General features: G+C 31.0%; 1 protein-coding gene across 2 annotated transcripts in view; it reads right to left on the bottom strand.

The window, feature by feature from the left end:
- The window catches only part of LOC145247405 (NAD-dependent protein deacetylase sirtuin-2-like), a 307,963-nt gene that overhangs the window by 11,310 nt on the left and 273,707 nt on the right, over window positions 1-22,946 (bottom strand). For both annotated transcript variants that reach the window (XM_080109110.1, XM_080109111.1), the window contains 4 exons: window positions 22,322-22,381; window positions 18,298-18,350; window positions 5,732-5,808; window positions 3,375-3,429 (listed from right to left, as the gene is read on the bottom strand). In XM_080109110.1, the coding sequence (XP_079965236.1) occupies window positions 3,375-3,429; window positions 5,732-5,808; window positions 18,298-18,350; window positions 22,322-22,381 (245 nt within the window). The remainder of the gene's footprint in view (window positions 1-3,374; window positions 3,430-5,731; window positions 5,809-18,297; window positions 18,351-22,321; window positions 22,382-22,946) is intronic.

A 22,946-nucleotide genomic window follows, 5' to 3' on the forward strand; every position in this document is an offset into this window, starting at 1 on the left:
GAGTGAAGAAATCCACTCGAGCAGAAAAGATAGGTTAAAAGTCATCATGCCGGCCATTTTGATTGCGGAATGCAACCAATGGCAAATTGAAGAATGTGAAGAGGAACAAGTTGTAGAATGTTAAAAAGTTGATCTTGAAATCTGCACTCGAGAAAAATACTGAGACTGACATGAAGCATTTTTAATTAGTGTTTACAAATAGAATAACAATCGAATGTGGATTTTGCCGTCATCCACACTTGGGAAGATTCTACTTTAATTCGGAATCTTCAAGTGGAAAAGGAACATTTTTAGATACATCCATGCATTTCTACAATGGCTCTGTCGGTCAATCACCTTTGATTTATTTTTTTTTGTGTGTTGTACATATCTATAATAAGCACTGTTCATTCTGTTAGAAATGAAATTGCATTTTCTTCTTTTCGGAATCTTTAGTTGAGGATTAAAAATTGGGATTATTCAAATCGAACTACTATTCTCACCTTCATTGTTATATTTACAACATTTCGACCGATGTAACATCCAAACTTCATCAGGAACATTTTTTTCAAACATGGATATCTTAATCTTACATTTGAGAACCTATACGAAATTTACAACTGAGCCTATTATTTAATCCATAAAGTCGATTGTTCTCATTCTCTCAGCCATGATCAGGTAAAAGTGCTAATTAATTATTTGTATTATTTAGATTTTTCAGATAACTGTTCTCATCTTGAGTGTTATTTGTACAGCGTGAACCTTACAGACTGCAAGGACCCATGGAATAATGGGTAAAGTACGTAGTAAAATTTGTTACAATCTTCTGGGGGTTGAAGATTCAATCCTCAGTGTGGGTAACACTCAAAATACAATTGCAAATTAATTGGAATTGCTAGTCAGCCATGATTAACAGAATAAGATCCGTTATCTCCATGGATTAAATAAAGGGTTCCATTTGAAATTCCGTTTAGATTCCCGAGTTTGACAGAAAAATTCCCGAGTTCAACAAGATACATCTGAAAAAGGTTGGAGGTCACATCGACTGAAGCGTTGTAAAATAACACTTAAGATGAGAATGGTAACCTGGAGAATCCAAATAATATGAATAATCAATCTTTATCTAAAAAAAATTCAGAAATATGTTATTATTGATTATTATTAAAGACAATAAAAACTGAAAATAACAGAATATTTAATTAAAACTTCATAGCTGACTGAACAAGAACAATCTACCCTCATGGATTAAATAAAGTGTTCAGTTTAAAATTTCATGTAAGTTGCCATAAAGATTCCCAAGTTTAGAAAAAATTCACCTGAAGAAGGTTAGAGGTTACATCGACCTAAATGTAAGAATAGCAACCAAGACAAGAATAGTAGTTCAAATAATCTAAATAATTTGGTTTATCCATCACACTTGAGTTCGGAGTAGCATTTTTATCTTTTATGCACAGATTGGACGAATGCATCTTAATCGTAGTCTCATTTTTTTTTTCAGTATTTATTTTATTGGTTCTCTTCTAAATGATGTACGGAAATTGTTTTAGCGTTTCAAAGTTGTTAGACGAAACGCAAGCCAAGATGGGAGGAAAGAGAAAAAGAGAAAGAAAAAAATAGTAGAATAGCGTTTGCATTCTTGCGATTTCTTCTTACGATAGAGACACAGATTACTTTTTAGAGATTTACTATAACGTGATTACCTCCCCCTCCCCCCCAAAAAGCTACCCATGGAATCATTCACAATCCTTACAAATAAACTTCATTTTATTTGTACCGCATATGGATGGACCAAAATTTTCACAGAAAATAAAAAAAATTAAATGCATTCAAAATCCTATTTTTCTTTTCCTTTTTGAAAATTTGTATTTATTTTCCAATTTTATTTTTAGTTTTTCTTTTTTCTTTTTAAATTTTACTTTTTTAAATTTATTTCAAATTTTATATTTAAATTTCTCCTTAAAAGCTGGTTTGGTTTTTGTCAGCTTTTATCACATACCAACACTTTTGTGGGTCATTGAATGCTGACACACAAAACATTTGTAAATGATTCATTGAAAATTAAGCCACATTGTTGAATAGTCAGTTTTGTGGTAACAAAGCAATGAATGCTACAAAGCTTTATAAGATAAAAGTATTTTTTATTTATTGCACAGGAAGAAACCAAAACTGCCACCCATGGAATCGTTTATAAAATTTGCAATCCTTTCTGCAATCCAGCCATATTTGGTACAAATCAACTTCAGTTTATTTCCTGACTTGTCCACCAAGTTTCAGTTATGGATGTCCAACAAATTTTGTTTTATTGCCGTTCAATGATAAGCATACTTGCATACAACATTCGAAATTGTTAATAATTCTGACACTGTCTTCTTTTGGATGTGATGACCCTCTTCAGTTCAGAAATTGTTTGGGCGTTGTTTTCATGGATATTATCTTTAAGATAACCTCACAGATCAGGGTCAAAAGGGTAAGATCCAGTGAGTGTGAAACTCATCTATTCAGAATCACAAATACTACTGATGATGGCCACAAAAGTATCCACTCATATCATTGAACAGTGATAAAAGAAAGACTGTTAAATATTCGTGACTGCAACTTGGTGGACAAGCCAGACATATACTTAAATTAATGTGCACCACATATGGCAAGACTGCAGAAATTATTGTGAATTTTATTAAAAATTTAAAAGGTGGCATTTTTTTAGAGTCACCCTGTGTAGACAGGATTTATAAAAGGTGCAAACTTACACACATCAAGATGTATTTGGTCAAAAGTTGATAAGCATAACATCTAAAAAGGTTGACTAAGAGCTGGGCGTTTACTTATTAATTTACCAAGAATATATTTTTTAACTAACAATCATCATTTAGTTATTAGCAGCTGTAACCAGCCGGCGTTGCTCAGGAGTATTTTTACTTTTTCTCATTGACCCTGTTCATCTTTTCTTTTCTTGCTGTTCACATAATTTCTTGTAAAAAAATGATGTGATCCTTTTAAATGCATGTTGTATAATTTTATAACTAGATACCGAATTTTAACACATCCCTTAAAGCAACATTATAATCAATTTAAGTTTTAAAACTTTTATTCATCCCAAACAAAGTCACTGATCTACTGTGATAAGGACCAGATTTATAAGGGTCAAATTGAGTGAGAAGTTGGGTAGCAAGATGCTCATTAACACTGCATCTAAATTTCTTCATGTTAGCATGGTTAGGGAGTCCAGGAACAGGAAGAAAATTCTAAAGCTATTAGAATAGGAAAATTTCTGATATTTATGAACCTCTACAGTGAAGGTGTGGAACTTTTCTCTTAATCACGTGGGTTGGAAGTATTTTCATTGGGGTGGGGGTATGTAAAAAGAAATGTATTAGAAAGCAGTTGCAATGACTTACTGATGAAGTGCCTTTATCCAAGTTTATGTATAGTCGAGGGGTCGTATTTGGAACTCTGAAAAATGGAGGAACACAAAATTGGAAAAGTTTGGATATAATAAATAATATGTATACTATTGAAAACTTAGTGTTCATATATAAATAAAAACATGTGTAAATATCTGTAGAGGAGGTTAGTTTGCTAAGCAAGTTCAGTAAAAATGACAAGGTATTATTTGTAAACAGGATAATTTTGGCTAAAGTTGGACTGAAAACAAAATCAAGTGAGGAAACCGTTTTATGTGACAATTACATAGTAAAATAAACTCCTAACTAACAATTGAGCAGTATTTTTTGAAATTATATATATATATATATATATATATATATATATATATATATATATATATATATATATATATATATATATATATATATTCAATTTGTCTTTACATAAGCAGTGATTTGTTGCTACACAGTCATGAGCATGTTTCGGTCTTCTAGTGTTCGGTAACTAGAGACCTCTTCAGGCAACAAACGCTTATTTATGAAAGCAGAGTTCAAAATGAAAACCGAAAATCAAATTCCAGCAAACCAAAGGCCGTTTTCCTTTTTTTTTTCTCTCTCTCTCTGCGTGGAGAAAAGGGTTGATTAGGTGCGAATTTGTTAGTTTGTTTATTTCCCTATTTGTTTATTAACTTATTTACCGTTTCTTCATTCAGTCATTTCCTGTTTGTGTTGAGGAATCGTGTTTGTAAGATCAAAGGTTGTGAAGTTAGAGCGATCAAGATGTTATCTTAAACAAGGATGAAGTTACCATGTCTGGTTACCCGCCGCCTGTCTGGGTGGGTTGTTTCAAAATTCCTTTTTTATTATCTGTTTTAATTTAGTATTCCTATTTGCTAAAAGATTCAACTCAGATTTATTGACCATTTACTGGGCTTCTAGTGAACGGTGGAGGGGAGGAAGGGGTTAGGGGGCGTAAGAAAGAAAGAAAGGAAGGAAATGTAGAAAGAAAAAAGTGGGGGTTGATGGAAAGGGGAGGAAGGAAAAGAGAAGAAAAAGAAAAGAAAATGGAGAAAGGGAGGGAGGGATGGCATTGTTTGCCTGATAATGATAATTTTGTTTTAACTTATTTAAACAAAATCGGTTTTTTATTCTTTCTTTATTTATTTTTATTTTATTTGACCACTTGAAAATTTATTCATATTTACTTTGTTTAATGTTGGTTTATTAATTGGTGTATTTGTAAATTTGTCATTAAAACTTTTATATAATGATAGTAATTGCAAAACTCAGAATATATGTTATAATTAATCTTATGATGGTTAGCGATAATGATTATTTCGCTAGAATGGTGATTAGGAATTAAACCCAGTTTTTTGCACTGATATAACTTTTACTGGGGGTTATATTAATTATCTACAAATAATAGTGCCCATGGATCTTATGGAGACTATGTATACATGTGTATCTTATATCGCAGAGAGAGAGAGAGAGAGAGAGAGAGAGAGAGAGAGAGAGAGAGAGAGAGGGGGGGAAACGGCCTTTGGTTTGCTGAAATTTGATCTTCGGTTTTCATTTTGAATTCCGCTTTCGTAAATAAGTGTTTGTTGCCTGAAGAGGTCTCTAGTTACTAAACACTAGAAGACTGAAACATGCTCATGACTGTGTAGCAACAAATCACTGCTTATGTAAAGACAAATTGAAAATGTAACTAACTCTACTTCCGTATTGAGCACTCTTGTATTAACCTCGTTATATTCCATTGGTTACCTACTTTTGAAAAATAGCAACTTCAAACTATATATATATACACACACCACGACATTGCTTCTCAGCAGACGACAACATGATCATCCCCAAATCTAATATCAACAAAGTTGTTATAGACAGCACCCACCCATAAGTAATAAAATTTTGTTTATTTTATTATTTCCAATTTTCTCATAGTCTTCAGTATTAGACAATATCCTCGAGTGGATTTTGGCCTTGATAAGTTGTGACTCATCACTAAGATATAAATAAAAACAATAAAAATATGATAGCAGCAATTAATTTATCAGGCAGGTAAGGCTACTCCCATCCTCCTTTCCCAAAAAGAAGAAAAAAAAAGAAACAATAAATGATCACACCAACAAGACTGAGGACAAAAACAGATGACATTCTTTCAAAATACATAAATAAATAAAATAAAGAATTATGCTATAACATGTTTCAGAACTTCAAAATCTTTCCATCAGGCAAATATCGAAAACGTTAAATTATATGGAAAATACTAAATAAATGATTATTATGAGTTTTGCATTTTTATAAGGAGATAAAATACGAAATAAAGGGAGTTGTTTTCCTTTTACTGAGTGGAGTGGTGTACTTACTGAGACACGAGGGAAGCAAACGGATGAACAGTGAGGGACGTTCCCAAGATGATAAGCAAATCACATTCTTTCAAATCCTGCCGAAAAAAAAAGAAAAATGTCAATGAAAATAGCAAACAAATCAGGGGAAAAAATTTTGAAAAGGAAAATTTTCTGCAAAAAATAAATTAAAATTTAATTAGACATGTTACATTAAAAAATCCAATTTTTTTGTTGAAAATTGCACTGAATTATAATGCTTTCACTATCAAAAGAAATTTTAAATAGAATTAAATTTGAAAAAAATTATACCTGACAATTACAATTTGTCTATATCTTGCTGGGACTGTTTTTCATGGAATTTCTAATGAGAAATCGTTTTGAACTTATAAAGAAAAATGAAATGATAAACCAGAATTTTATTTGTTTTAATATAACTTAAAACATTTATAACAAAACTTTTGATATGAATTTCTTTTAAATTTGTATTAAATTAAACAAAAATGGTCTCATGTTTATTGCATGATGGGTATTGAGTTTTTAATTTGCAACTTATGAAAGTCTTTATGAAAGTCTTCTTTGAAATGTTTTTTATCTCAATTTTTTTTCCAAATTTTTAAATAATGTAGCTATGTCCGAAACATATTGCCGGGCGGAGGAATTAGTCACACACTATTTAAGATACACCGAATATCCTAACTTGTTTCAAAAAGTGATCACATGTTAAATTTAGGGAAACATAAAACACTTCTATCTTGTTTTATGAAAATCAAACACAAAGTAACTCTAATAGCTTTAAGGGAAAATAACTCTCATAGCTTAAATAAATAAGCTAACCCGGTTTTAAACGTTACTGTTGTCAGCTATTAATAATTGAAAATAAATGAAATATAAATTAAATTAAAAATAAAATCAATAAACTTTAAATAATATTATATAATATAAATTAATAGAAAAACTAAAACGACACTATTACAACAAACAACATCTAAGTGATTTTCAAAATAGAGTTTCTTTAATGTAATATGCAAATGAGGTTACTCATTCAATGTAGATTTCTTTTGAATACATAGTATATATAGAAATCATGCTGGAATAAAAAGTGTATAATATATATATATATATATAAAGTGTATATATATATATATATATACACTCGTGAGCAAAAAAATGGGCCAAACAAATTTTATACATTTTATTGCACTAAAAGCTATATTGAACAAAGAACAATTGAACAAGGAAACTTCAACGAGACAAATAACACAGAACAAGGAATTTACTTTAATAAATACTTAATATGGAATCGTATTCCCTTTTTGATTTCTTTAAAAGATCAATCCTTTTAGACATGCTCTCAACCAAAGTGGAACACTGTGAAGAGGAGATGCTATTTCATTCGCTTTGCACAGCTTCCCACAGTTTGTCATTGTTCAAAAAAGTTCTTCCAACCAATGCACGAGATATTATGGACCGATAATTCTCGATAGAGTTTAAATCAGGGCTTTGACCTGGCCAAAATATCACATTAATTGACAGATCAGAAAACCATTTTTTTGTGACTTTAGCAGTGTGTGCAGAGGCATTATCATGTTGAAAAATAATGTTCTGAGATATTCTCAGCTTCTGGATACTTGGTAACAGTCCTGTTTTTAATATTCGAATGTATTCCTTTGCATTGATTGACTTCGCACATGTAATAAGTTCTCCAATTCCTGCTGCAGTAAAAATTCCTCATACCATTATCCCTCCATTGCCGTATTTAACTATTGTTTTTATGCAACTTGGCGAAAAATCTTTCTCCAGTTCTTCGAATGCCCCATTCGGGAGCATCACTAACAAGACAAAATCTTGATTCATCTGACCAGAAAGCATTCTTGAACCAGTCTGTATCTTTCTTGCCATAACACGAGAAAAATCTCTTTCTATCATTGATGTTTCTCTAAGATAAAAATAGCTTCTTTTGACACCTTTTTTTTTTTTTTTTTTAGAAAAATACAAAATCATGACATATTCATAATTAAGTAAACAAGTTCCAAAATTTTGATATCAACAAAGTTTAACAAGTTTATAACGTAAAAATGTTTCTGAAATCAATTTATTAAGTTTTTTTTATCTGTGCAAATAAATATCATTATCACCATTTCACTAATAATTAAGTTGGAGAATGCAGCTATAAGTCTACAAATGCATTAAAACAAAGTTTTTAACATTATTAAAAATTATTGAATATTTTTATCATGTTTTGTATAGCTGAAAAAAGAAAATTGAGATTTAAAGACAGAAATCAATTTTATTTTTAACAAAAAATATGCAACTTTGAGAAGTATTTTTTTTTGTCTCGTTAGAATACTGTCAAAATTAAAGCATTTAATTATATATATGTTGTAATATCTTTGTTATTACATTGTAGCATAGGTGGCGAAACACGTGTCCTCTCTTTCTCTCATATATATGATAATTATCAGAGTAATATTTCCATGTAATGGAAAATAAAAACCAAAAAAAAACAAAACCCCCCCCGAAAATCTATTCATAAACTTAACTTCATATTCATTTCAAAGCTTTCTCAAAAGGACTATACATATATATATATATATATATATATATATATATATATATATATATATATATTAGTAGAATGGAGACACGATGTTGCCCGGGATTTAATAAGGATTAACAAATGTTTCACTCTCTCATATTTTATTGGCATCGAAATCGGTAAAATCGCCTAATTTTTCAATCAAATCGATTGATTGCTACGTATCTATATTTGGGGACCCATCGCGTGTGCACCAGGAGAAAGCTTCACATTCTTCCTCGCACTAACTTAGTCCATAATACATTGCACCGTAGAGAATTTTATAAAATTATAATCAAAGTTAAAATGCAAAAGTCAAGTGTCAAGTACCATGCATTAATTGTGCTCTGAACAGAAACATTCATTTCGACGCACCCCTGTCATATAAAAGAATCTACTGTTGATTTTATATACCAGACATATTTGTTTGTGATAAAACTTCTCAAATGCACTAGTGATGTTAGACTATGTACAATTATCGGTAATTATCAGAGACATTCTGGTACAAAACCTATCTAAGAACACTCCCAGACACATAAGGTAACATTTGTGTGAAATTTCACCAAAATCGGCCTATGTCGTTTTGGAGTTCATAAAGACTCACAAAGTTCCTTATATATATATATATATATATATATATATATATATATTATATATATGTATATATATATATATATGTATATATATATATATATATATATGTATATATATATATTATATATATATATATATATATATATATATATATATATATATATGTATTATATATATATATATATATATATATGTATATATATATATATATATATATATTATATATATATATAATATATATATATATATATATATATAATATATATATATATATATATTATATAGATATATATATATATATATATATGTATATATATATATATATATATATATATATATATATATATATATATACAAAAGTGAAAGTGTCTCTGTGTGTGTGTGTGTGTACATTTCCCTACGCAATAACTCTGTCAATTTTTAGTCTACAGACGACTCGAAATTCGATATAGAGGGTACTTAGATTTGAGAAAATCGATGTGATCGGTTTTTGGTCAGAAATTCGGCGATTAAGGCGTCAAAATTCAATGATTAAGGGGTCAAAATTCAACGATTTGACCTTTGAGAGCTCTACCAAATTCCTCCGACAATTTTGGGTCTACACACTTGAAATTTTAGATATAGGTTTCTTGGACATGGATCTAACTTAATAACTTGATTTCAGCCCAAAACAATAAATTTTAAAGGGGACATAATAGGGGTCAAATTTTAAAAAAATTGACCGCTTTTTTCTTTTTTTTTTTGCTTAACATACACCTCAAAATACCCGGGCAACGCCAGGCACACATGCTAGTATATCTATAAAAGTGAAAATGTCTGTCTGTCTTTTCTCTATGGTAATTAAGGAAGGCTATTATGCAGAAAGGCATTACCTTACATATTCACACTTTTTAAAATATACATATGCACATAACCTTATGAACAGTACATAGGGCCCGAGCAAAGCCGGGCATAAACTGCTAGTATATATATATATATATATATACAAATGAATGCGTGTGTGTGTGTGTGTGTGTGTGTACATTTCCCCCACGCAATAACTCAGTCAATTTTAAGTCTACAGACTCGAAATTTGATATGGGAAAATCTTTGTGATCGGTTTTCGGCCATAAATTTGGCTGTTAAGGGGTCAACGATTTAACCTTTGAGAACTCTACCAAACTTCTGCGCCAATTTTGGGTCTAAACACTTGAAATTTTAGATATAGGTTCCTTGGACATGGATCTAACTTAATAACTTGATTTTGAGCCCAAAACAAGGGGTCATAATAGGGGGCAAAGTTTTAAAAAAATTTACCTCTCCCGTCTCTACCAAACTACTCAGTCAATTTCTGGTCTAAACATTTGAAAATTTACATAAAGGGTATTCAGAGATAGGGCAAGCTTTTTAATCGGTTTGGGTCGAAAATTTTTAGTTACCAATATATAAATGTATGTATGTATCTTTGCCTGTCTGCCTAAAACTTTCGACAGAGGCGACAGATTTTACCAAGATCAGTATTGTTTGGAAGTTCGACCTTTCAGACGACAAATATCGAAAAATTGGCTAAAAACATTAATATCTTAACCTTCAACTGTGCACTTTTCTACAGGAGGGGAGGGGTCGCTTTTTTCCCCGATATTTTTGAAAGTCATCCTCTCCTTTCGATTGTCTAGCCTTAATTTAAACATAAATAACTTCCGGTTTGTTGGTGGTTGTAACAGCAAAGATGTCAGGTATTTTTCCCGTTCTTTTCCTCCTTCGCGATACGGGTTCGAGCCTGCCTTCCTACTATCACTTTTTTTTTTTTTTTGCGAACATACACATCCAAACACCCAGCATTTCAGCCCAGCGTTGCCCGGGTGTTTGGAGATGTATGTTAAGCAACCCCCTCCCCCCCCCAAAACGGTTATTTTTTTTAACTTTGACTCCTATTATGACCCCTTAACATTTATTATTTTGGGCTCAAATCAAGTTATTAAGTTTGATCCATGTCCAAGAAACCTATATCTAAAATTTCAAGTTTTTAGACATAAAATTGTCGGAGGAGTTTGGTAGAATTCTCAAAGGTTAAATCGTTGAACTTTGATCCTTTAACAGCAAAATTTCTGGCCGAAAACCGATTACAAAGATTTTCCCAAATCTCAATAGCCTGTATATCAAATTTCGAGTCTGTAGACTGAAAATTGACAAAGTTATTGCGTAGGAAAATGTACAGACACACAGAGACACGTTCACTTATATATATATATATATATATATATATATATATATATATATATATATATATATATACTAGCAGGGATTGAATATTGATCAACGCATGTTTCACCCTCTCATATTTTTGTCATGGAAATCAGTGTAAGCGATCATTTTTCAATCAAATCAATTGATTGCCTGCTCTTGATGGGAAACCATCGCGGTGCACTGGGAGGAATCTTCATCTGCTTCCCCACAGTGACAGTTCACAATACATTGTAGTTTACATTGCACTGTAAAGAACCTACTGTTGATTTTATAAAATTATTTTTTTTTTATTTAATAGCTTGCATTAAAAGTTTAAAATGCAAAAGCTAGTGTCATGGTTCGATTGTGCTCTAAACATAAACATTCATTTCGAACGCATCCCTGTCATACCAAAGAACCTACTATTGATTTTATATGCCACACATTTCTGCTCGGGCGATAATAAATCTTCTCAAATGCACTTGTGATGTTAGGCTGTATAAGGCGTTAACATAAGTCAAAACTGACTGTTTCTTCTATCATCAATTTCTTTTCAATTATCGGTACTTATTGAAAACATTCCTATACAAAATCTATGTAAGAACATTGTCAGACACATAAAGTATATTTGTGTAAAACATATTAAAAAAAAACGACCCAGCCTTAAAGGAGTCCATACGAAAAGAACTCACACAATTCCTATTATATAATGGTATAAAAGTGAAAGTGGCAAAGGTTTAAATTAAGGCTAATCAATCGAAAAGAGGCGATGACTTTTGAGAATATCGGCGAAAAAAGCGACCCCTCCTTGTAGAAAAGTTCCCAGGGTGAAGGAATTAATGTTTTTAACCAATTATTCGATATTTGTCGTCCGAAGGGTCGAGTTTCAAAAATGATACCAATCTCCTGAAAATCCGTCGCCTCTGTCGAAAGTTTGAGGCAGACATATACATACATACATACATACATACATACATATATTTAAACAGACAGGTGAGATTTATATTATAGATTATATATTTGTTTTTAAAATATAATTATCCACTGATATGAGTTTCGTCGTCTACGACTCATCAGAGTGGCTGAATCTAGCGATATATATATATATATATATATATATATATATATATATATATATATATATATATATATGAATGCGTGCATGCATAATACATTGAGAATGCAAGTTTGTCTCTTCAGCAGACACGAGAAATTTACATCAAAGTCTCAGCTTGGCTTTTCTTTTATCTTAAAAAAAAAAAAAAAAAAAAGAAAGAAAAAAGTACCGATTGTGTAAAATCAGTTTTGCTGAAAAACAAACAATCCAAAACAATCGAAAATAAACAACCGGCAAACGTTCGATGGTTCTGCCTCTTTGTTTTCGATCTCGGATAATCAGCCAAAAGCACAAAAACGTCTGTGCAATCCAGCATTCGTTCTGCGAAACTGTATGCGTGGGTGAGTCAAAGAGTGGCGTGCAGGTGGGAAGCGATGCTTGCTTAGCAAAAAACAAGCAAACAATAAAACAAACCAAAACAAAAAAACATGTACTCGTGGAAAATACTTTAAGAAACAAAAGCGAACGCCTCGTGTAGGAATGAGTACATACTAACAATTACTCTCCTCCTCCTCCTCCTCCTCCTCTCGTTTCAAAAGAAAGTATAAACCATTGAATTTTATTGCACTATGAGCAAAATAGCAAATCGTGCTCAAGAAATAACACATCCTTCAATAAGTCCCGAGCCCAACAAATAATAAAACAACTTTTGTACAAAATTCAAATTTGATTTAACGACATTATTTTTTTCTCATGATTCCAGTCTTTATCCACGAGCCATAACTGCTTGCTGAAAAGCCCCCCCCCCCCCAAATGTCTTTCGTCTTTTCTTTCTTTTCTTCTTCGTCTGCTTTCTTTTTCCTCTTTGTTCGTTTTTGGCAGTGAGAACAGGAACATGTAAGGAGTTAGATGGGTCGGAGGTGGGGTGGCGGGGTTAAAATATGCTTGACACATTCTTGTTCAGTCTTTTCCTTTACCCTCTCCTTCTCTCTCCGTTGTAGATTTTCTTTCTCTTTCTTTTCGTATTTTTTTCCATGGCAACGATTAACAAAACAGAAAAAAACAAACAAAAAAACAAGATATATATTTTCACTCGGCTTGAAAAATAGTTTAAACTTCTTTCCTTTTTATGTTATGATTATTTAACAATATATATATATATATATATCTATATATATAAAAATGTAAATGTTGGTTCGTTCGGAATTAATTGTCTAAAAAACCACTGGACGGATGGCTTCCACGTTTTGGTATAATATGTTTACTATATCTATGTATGTTTTTATATATTTCTTTTTAATTATAACATTATACTTAATTTTTCTATGATAAATAGGTGGATTTCTTTGTACAGAGTGGCCATTTTTTATTTAGGGACAATTATTTATTACCGCTTCCTGTCACGTGACCAGTGTTGAAATTCAGCGGTTTTCCTGCTATATCTGGAGATTTCGTTTACAATCTAGCGGGAAATTCCAGAAAATCTGGAGGTATTTGGCACCCACACACCCGCATTAGATTATTAAAAAATAAAGAAAAGCGCTTGAAAATATTCAATGTAAGTAAAAAAAAGTAGCATTTATTGCTTTTGGTAACAATTATTTATTGATTATTTGTTTTGTTTTTCACCTTTTTTTCGACTAACCATTCTTAAATCTCACTATAAAATCAATTTTTCCAAGTACATTTTAGGTGGGGGGGGGATTCCAACCTTCGAAGTTTAGTGGGTTTGTATTACTGTACACATAGATTCGAAAAAGTTGTAAAAAAACAAATATATAACAAATAAATGTTATCAAAGGCAAGATAAGTTACTTTTATGCCAAACTGGATATATTTTTCGTGTTTTTATTCAATGAAACATATTTATTTAGCGATTTTCTGGACATTTCTTTCTCCTGATCTCGCGGGTTTTTTTTAAATTTCAGTTGACAACATTGCATCACTAAAAAAACACTACAGGCTTAATGTAAACAGAATGTGTTTACAATATAATTACATGATTATTGATAATGTAACCATGTGATTGAACTTTAATTTAAATTAACCACACGTGGTCGCAAAATGAATGCCGACGCTCAAAGTGTATACACATTTTGACTCCTCCCTTTACTTAAAAATTCACCAAAAATCAGGAAATTAACGAATTTTAATGAAAATTGCAGTATTTTTCAAATAATGATCGCAGAATATAATGAACTAATTATTGTTACTTAACTCTTAGTGAAAATGATTTATTTTGTTTAAACAAAAAATACCTTTACTAAAGTTATGGTTTTCAGTAGTAAATAAAAAACGCAAGAATTTATTTTTGCTTCTTTTAAAGCATCGTAATTTGTAACAATAAAAAATAATTTTTACAGTAACATTACGAAAAAAGCCCCTAAAGTCCGTAATTCTCGCATACTATTCAGGAAATTAAAGATTCAATTAGATTCCTATTTCAGTCACCTAAATTATTTAGGGTGAAATGAGTTTAGGAATTTATAGCCAAACCTAAATATTTTTTTTTTGGTAAATATCCAGATATGCTACTACAGAACACGGACCACTCTAATTTGTTTGGGGGGGTGATGTTGGGGCATGCGCGCCAACATCACATCCGCCCGCCCCCCCCCCCCGCTGGCACCCGAATGTACAAAGTAAAATCTTCGGAAAATGTTAAATGGTGTTCTAATTGGTAAATGTCGGTGCGTTACTTACGGAAAATTTGAAAATTCGATGTTCCAGGTAAAAAAAAAAAAACAGATAAAATACCCCCCCCATACTTGGTGTGCTTTCCTTTTCTTATTTTATTTCTTTTTCAGCTAATTTTAAATATTCCACCCAAAGAGCGTATTTTTGAAAATTAGAAAATTCTATGTCCTGGAAAAAAAAAATCCCCTCCCCCCAACGTAGTTTGCTTGGTGAAGCCGTCGTTTATGCTACAGCGTGCATGTGCGTAGCATAAACGGAAGCTGCAAAATGGTGGAAAGAAGTTCGTGGGTTCAGGGGTAAATACCATGCAAACGGTAAATTTGCCCCAAGTTTGACTATCAGATTCGTTGTCAGCGACCTCAATTACCTATACAAAAACAAATTAGAGTGGTCGGTGTTCTGTAGTAGCGTATCTGGATATTTACCTTTTTTTTCTTGCTTAAAAAAAATAGCATTAATACAGTAAGTTAGGTAAACTGACTTTTTCGTTTAAAAATGGAATTATTTCCCTTTCGTTATTAAGTTTTTTTTTTTTAATTTTTTTAAAATAAATATTTTGTGTTTCATATACATAAAGTACAATTGTTGAATGTTACTGTTTTGATTATATTCGTTTGGGGGGGCACAATTAAAAAATTAAGAAAGATTAAAACGAAGCGAAATTTAAGTTTCCGTTCCATTTTTACAACAACCGTAAAACAGTGCATACTCAGCAAGTTTTATCGTAATTTATAAGCATATTGAAACACTAAATCAACATTTTATTTATTTTTTTGCATAATTAATAATGGAAGTATTTTTCTGTTTATTTTCTTAACATCTGTTAAAAAAAATAAATAATTTGTACATTCTCTTGAAAAAAAGAATCAAACTTTTCTCTACTTTCACATGTTCCATTTTAACAAACTGAGCCACAGCAACGCGTGGCCGGGTACAGCTAATATATATATATATATATATATATATATATATATATATATATATATATATATATATATATTAGTGGCCTGGCAAGGCCAGAGAGGAGAGAACCAAGCAAAAAAAACAAAAAAAACACACACACAAACAAAAAAAACCCTAAGCAAAATTCACCCACAAGCACCAAAACTGAAGCTGGCTTACCAGTACACTACATATACAAATTTAGGCAAATGTGGGAAAACTTTATTGGTTTGAAAATATAGATTCGTTTTTTGCCAATTGTCATAAAATTTAAACCATAAATAGTATTGTAATCTTCAAAAAGCCTGCAAATTTTCACGTAGTTTCGTCACATAGAACCAAAGATATGAGCGTTTAAATATTCAATTTTGCTACGAGTATAGATATATCTATACATATATAGCTATACCACCTTTTTTTGACAATTTTATAAGTCCCAAATCTCGGCGATTATTGACCAGAATTTAACAAATGAAGGCTCGTTGGAAAGCTAATGACCTGGATTGTGTAATGAGCTATGTGACATTTGCCCTTAATGTCGCACATTATTGTCTCAAAAAGTGGGAGACACTTTAATTTAATGTAAAATTGCAGCACTATATCTTAGTGCCCCGGTTGTGGTAGTTGTTAACGCACCCTCCCCCTGCATAGCCAGGTGGTAATTTGGCCGTAGGCGGAGGGATATACAGAAAAATCCAACCCCATAATTCCCTTTCTTTTATCGACCTCTTTCGGTCTGGACCGCCATGAGGTGAGTACGCATATTTCTGTCTCTCTGTAAATGAGGGGGGGGGGCATCCCCTCTCCCTCAACACTAGTTAAGGTAGGTTAGTTAGTTTTAATGAAGTAATGGTGAAAATCAAGTGTAGGATATGTAAATTGTATGTTAATATTATAATATATATATATATATATATTGTATACATTTTATAAAATAAATAGTTTCATATATATTACTATTGTGTTGTGTTGTGTGTTTTTTGTGTCTGCCATAAATGCCCGCATTAAAGAATGAAGCAGCCCTAAGGAAAAGGAAGATTCCAATCTGAATGCCACCAAAGGTCAAGGCGTTTTCCTGGGAGAATAAAGGAACCACACAGCCACATCCAACATCTCAGGTATGCTTTTCCTCTTGATACTCAGACCCTAATGACTGGCCCATCTTCACATCATTATGGGACCGTTTCTAAGACATTTTGGAATCCATTCTCTCGAAAGAACTATTTTGCATTTCGGATCAACTTGAGAGGATTTTAATGTAAGCTGAAATATTATACGTTGTTTGTTTTAATATATATATATATATATATATATATATATATATTTTACATATCCAACATTTTTATTTGGCAATTTATAACTACAATAAATTGCGGTTTCACTTAATGCCTTAACTAGCAAATTATAGCATTGCTACAAATATAATTTGCTGATTTCTTTATGTCCTCTGATGAGAAGAATAACAAGAATAGCATTCTTTGAAACTCTGCGGAATACGGACTTTGAAAATTGTTTTTTGGAGTATTCAGTCGAACAATAAATTTTGATTGTAAAGTTCAACTTACGGTTTCAATTTTCTTTCTCTTATAATAAGCTTTACTCTCTATTGCGTATTGAGCTTTTTTTTTAATTCGGTTGGGATTAAATTTTCTAATACTGTTATTTATATTAGTTTGAAGTTTACCATTGCATATATCAGGTGAACACTACATCCCTTTGCTTTCATTAATATATATATATATATATATAAGAAATCTGTTAAAATAATGAACAGATCATTATGAATTTAGGAATATATATTTGAAAAATATGGTAACATAGGCACATTGTTTTTTTGTAAAGATTAGCATTATGTTGCATATATATATGTTTTATTTATTTATGTATTTATTTTTATAAACCGATTATTATAAATTTTGGAATATATATTGTTAGCAAACTGGCTTGTAACAGGAACGAAAAAAGGAAACCATCAAGCAGAATGCAATATCAAGATGGCTGCGATCTTGATATTGCATTCTGCTTTCCAGTTTCACTTTTGTATTTTTTTTTATAGAAGAGCCGGTTTCTTCCAAAATTATTTTCAAAAAATGCCCCCTCCCCCTTATTCAGGATATTTTATTAATATCTATTAGTAAGTCTCATATTTACTGATTTGGTATGTGAAAGATCTTTTGAAAAAATAAATAGATAATGTGAAGATTTGTAACCCAAATATTGTCTTTGATTTTGTTTATAATCTCTTTCTCGATTCCAGTTTCTTCCACATTGCTATCAGCCTTCATAAATACTTATTTACATTATATATATGTACAAATGTATGAGAGCGACAGTGTGCAGATCTGCCTCTGTGTGTGTGTATGTGTGTGTGTGTGTGTGTGTGTGTGTGTGTGTGTGTGTGTGTGTGTGTGTGTGTGTGTGTGTGTGTGTGTGTGTGTGTGTGTGTGTGTGTGTGTGTGACAATGTGCAGGTATGAAGCAAAATGAATTCCTTCCCAATTCTCACTCAACTCACCTTTTGGCAAACAAAGAATTTCTTTGGTAATTGTTCTCCAAAAAATACAATATCTGTCAAAAACGAAAAAAGAAATTCCTGGCATAAAAAATTTGGTAAAATTTGATACAAATCAAATGTAAACATTTCATCAAGAACGATTAGAAGTTTACAAAAAAAAATGTATATATTAAATCTTAAATCTTTCAAACTGAAATTATGAAAATTTTTTTAAAAAAATCGTTAAAATAAAAGCAGATTCAGTTTTTCACAAATCTAACACACAAAATTATCTTATCAAAGTTTCAAAGTCAGACCCAAATATCATTTAAGCTGACAATTCAAAATTTACTTTAGCCAATTTTCACATGTTATTGCTGTATCATGTTATTGACAATATAATAATATACTTAGCTCCAATTTTTAAAAAAAAATGACTCAATCCTGCTCGGATGACTGTTAATATGAAACATTTTAAATAAGCATTTAAGAATAAAATCAGAAAGGATAACTTATTTAAAATTGAAGCATATAATAACTGTTTACATTAATTTTAAAAATGTGCAAACAAACAAACAAGTAAAGGAGAGAATGACTTAACTGCGTGGAAATAGGTGCAGATAATCGAAAATCTTTTTGTTTTTAAATCACATTCATTAACTGAAAAAGTACTTTGAAATTTTTAATTAAACCTTATCATGCTTCTGGTGAAAGTTTTGGAGATTATTTACGTTTCTTGTCAACAACCTTCATTATTTTTCAGAATTTTCGAAATGAAGATTCATGATTGGGATTAACATCTATCCAGTCATGACTAATGGAACAAGAACAACCTACCCCCTTTGATTAAATAAAAGATTCAGTTTGAAATTCCGTCTATGTTTCTGAATATGACTAGAAGGTTCTTAAGTTCGAAATAATCCCCCCGAAGAAGTTTGGAGGTTACATAATAATATTAATAATAATAATAATAATAATAATAATAATAATAATAATAATAATAATGATAATAACTTTAACTTCTGTTTTAAATACTGGCATGTGTTAAACAACATTTGAAAATAAACTTCGAAACTAACCTATCTCTGGCCAGGTCTTTATTTAGCTCTTATTCTTGCAAGCCCATTCTGATTTTTTCCTTCAATGTTTTTCTTGGCCTTCTTCTGCAAACTGATCCTACTATCTCAACTGTTCTACATCTATTAATTTAAAAACTTCTATCTATTATTTTCAATGAGGCCATATTATTAAAGTCTCCTGTTCTGTACATATCTCCCTATACTGTCTAGATTTTATCGTCTTCTAAACTCAATAGATCAAAGCCCATCTTTAAGTCCCACATTACACATCTTTTGTACCATTTTCATATCATTTCTCTCCATGCAACGCATTTCTTCCACCCTTAAATCTGTCGAAATATTGTGAATATAACAGTCAAAATGAGAATCGTCATCTGAATAACCTAAATGATACAAGAATTCATTTATTCTTGAAATATTTTTTGAACATTATAAAGATTTTATCAAATAATGTATATAATATAATAAATAATAGATTTCGAACCATAAAATAAGTGAATGCTGAAATCCGGGATTGAAATCAGAACCTTCAGTCCAACACTCAACTAACTGAGGTATTAGGGTTAATCATATGTCTTATAATTCTAAGCATTTTTCTATTTGTACTGGTTTAAGGATAGGCAGTTGCTGCTGCTGCTATCTAGTTAAGATGGTATTTGAAAAATGTTCCATGGTTCTTGAAAGATATTTTTTGTTGTTAAGAACAAAGACTAATGATCAACAAAAGAAGCTGACAAATAGGAATTAGCATTATTAGGATTATTCGGACTACAGTTCTCATCTTGAGTGTTATTTGCACAATGTTTCGACCAATGTAACTTCTGACCATCTTTAAGTGTATCTTGTCAAACTTGGGATTCTGCAGAGAATTTTGAACGCAACCCTTTATTTAATCCACAGTTTGACAGAAGGATTCCCAAGTTCGACAAAATATATCTGAAGAAAGTTGAAAGTTACATTGATAGAAACGTTGTGAAAATAACACTCAAGATGAGAACAGTAATCCGAATGATGAAAAAATTCAGGAACATAAAATCAGAATTAAATATGCATTTTGTAGAAAGTATGTTTTTAGACAAAAAAAAATCAAGAAAGAGACTAACTTTACTTTATTATATAAATTTTTGTTTAGAATTTAATTAAAAAATATGTTTTACTCATTACCATTCACAGAAATAAAGCAAAACTCTCAAGAACTGTAGTTAGTTAATTGAAGTATATTTTGTGAAACCATAAAATGTGAATTAAGTAGTTAAGAATCTGTTTGATAAAATCATACACCATCAAAGGTTAAAATTGTCACAAGCTTTTTAATGGATTGCAGCCCAACGTATTATGTAATTATAAACGAGGAAATTACTTAGTCTAATAGAAATACTAAAAATGTCATTAATTGGATAATTTTCTCAGTTTTGGTGATTAGCAAAACAACAGATTGGTTTATTAACAAATCCTATTATCTTACTGGTGGTCCACATGCCATATATTATTTGGTGGTGTGCATGAGCTATTTGCATCAATAGTGCAAATGATGTTTCAGAATTTTTGAGATGAGGATTGATAATTTGTATCATCTGGAATGTTTGGACTATTGTTCTCATCCTTATTATTTATATAATGTTTGGACCAATGTAGTCTCCAATCTTATTCAGGTACATTTTTGCGAACTTGGGAACATTCAGGTTAAACTCCAGAACCTATACATTATTTTGAACATAATCCTTTAGTTAATCAATGGAGGTAGATTGTTCTCGTTCCGTCAGCCTTGATCGGATGGAAATATAATTATTCTATTATTTCTAGTTATTATCATCTGCTAAAGGTATTGATTAAAAATCTGTTTAACGTGATAGCAGTTTTCTCGAGGTTGGAGGTTCAAACCTTAAATAGGAATAATACACTTCTAACCGGCCAAGGCTGACAAAACAAGAACAATCGAACACCATGGATAAAATAAAAGGTTCAGTTTGAAATTATTATTAGAAAAGAAAGCTATAAAAATATTGTATACAGATATATATTCCAAATTAACAATAAAATAAGACTTATTATTTACTCTAAGAAATTCAAGACAAAAAACAACCCCTCTCCAACCCTTAAAACATTACAAAGTACCAATATTATTTATAAGTTTAAATACATTTTGGGAGAATATAACTTCCATAATAATAATAAAGCTAATAACTATATTGGTTTTATTAACACTACTCTATCCTGCTGCCTCACTATGCATCTTGTAAATTCTAGCTCAAAAACATCTACAAAACATAACTATTCTTCTCTCTGATTTAAAACAAATTCTAGTTAATAACACTAAAGTAATACATTTCAAAACCTATGTAAAAAAATTTTAAATACTCGAAGCTATCTTCATCAAAATCTACAATTAATAATATTACCTAGTAAACCAGTAATACTATTTTAAAATGCTTTGCATAATACAATTTTATCCATGTGATGCTAATTCTTGCATTGTGGAATTTAAGCTATTAACGTCTTTCCTCTAACAGTGTGAAAATGTTCTCTGACTTCAAATGCCCGTTTCTTGGGTATCTTTTAAAATTCTCTTAAAGGAGTTAGTTGAGGCGCTTTTACTAGATAATACCGACAGGGCTACTCAGGCATTTTTTTTATATACCATAGAGTACTAGTGTGCTGATTTTTCAAAAGCACATCTGACCTTGTGTGTAACCATATTTTTGAAAAAGTGCACAGATTTAATAAATAAAACAATGAATTACATTTATGTGCTTTTCTGTATTTTTTGTTCAATTGCTTTTTTACTTGATGATTTGACAAAGAATCGAAAATGTTTGTGATACATATGAAACATACATTAATTTTTTTTTTATTTTAAAACAAAAAAGATCATTGAATAGGTTCTGTTCCGATTCTTGAGACGTAAATGTTTCATATTATTTCAATAAGGCGGACATATTACTTTTAATAAAAAAGATAATACTAACCTGGTTTGACGACTGCATTGCATTCCGTGCAATATGGAATCTTATCTTCGAAAATAGGCACTGAAAATAGAAAACAAATTCTTATAACAATTTATATTATACTAGCCTGGGTGCCCGGCGTTGCCCGGGTGTTTGGAAGTGTATGCTGAGAAAAAAAAAAAGAAAGTAGTTGTAGGCAGGTAGGCAGGTTTGAACCCATACCGTGAAGCAGGAAAAGAACGTGAAAAAAAGTGACATCTTTGCTGTTGTGTCCACCGCCAAACTGGAAGTAACATAGGTTTAAATTAAGGCTAGTCAATCAAAAAGAGGGGATGACTTTCAAAAATATCGGCGAAAAAAACGACCTTTCCTTGTAGAAAAGTGCCCAGTTGAGGGTGAAGGAATGAATGTTTTTAGCCAATTTTTCGATATTTGTCGTCTGAAGGGTCGAGCTTCAAAATTATACTGATCTCGTGAAAATCCATCGCCTCTGTCGAAAGTTTTAGGCAAACATACATACATACATACATACATACATACATACATTTAAACAGACATGTGAGATTTATATAATAGATTTCTCTTAGTATGTCTGTCTATTTGTCTGTTCCACTGTTTCTCCAAAACTATTATACTAAGTTGATTT

This window comes from Euprymna scolopes, chromosome 25, assembly GCF_053919585.1.
Source record: "Euprymna scolopes isolate OS-2025 chromosome 25, ASM5391958v1, whole genome shotgun sequence".
NCBI lineage: Eukaryota > Metazoa > Mollusca > Cephalopoda > Sepiida > Sepiolidae > Euprymna > Euprymna scolopes.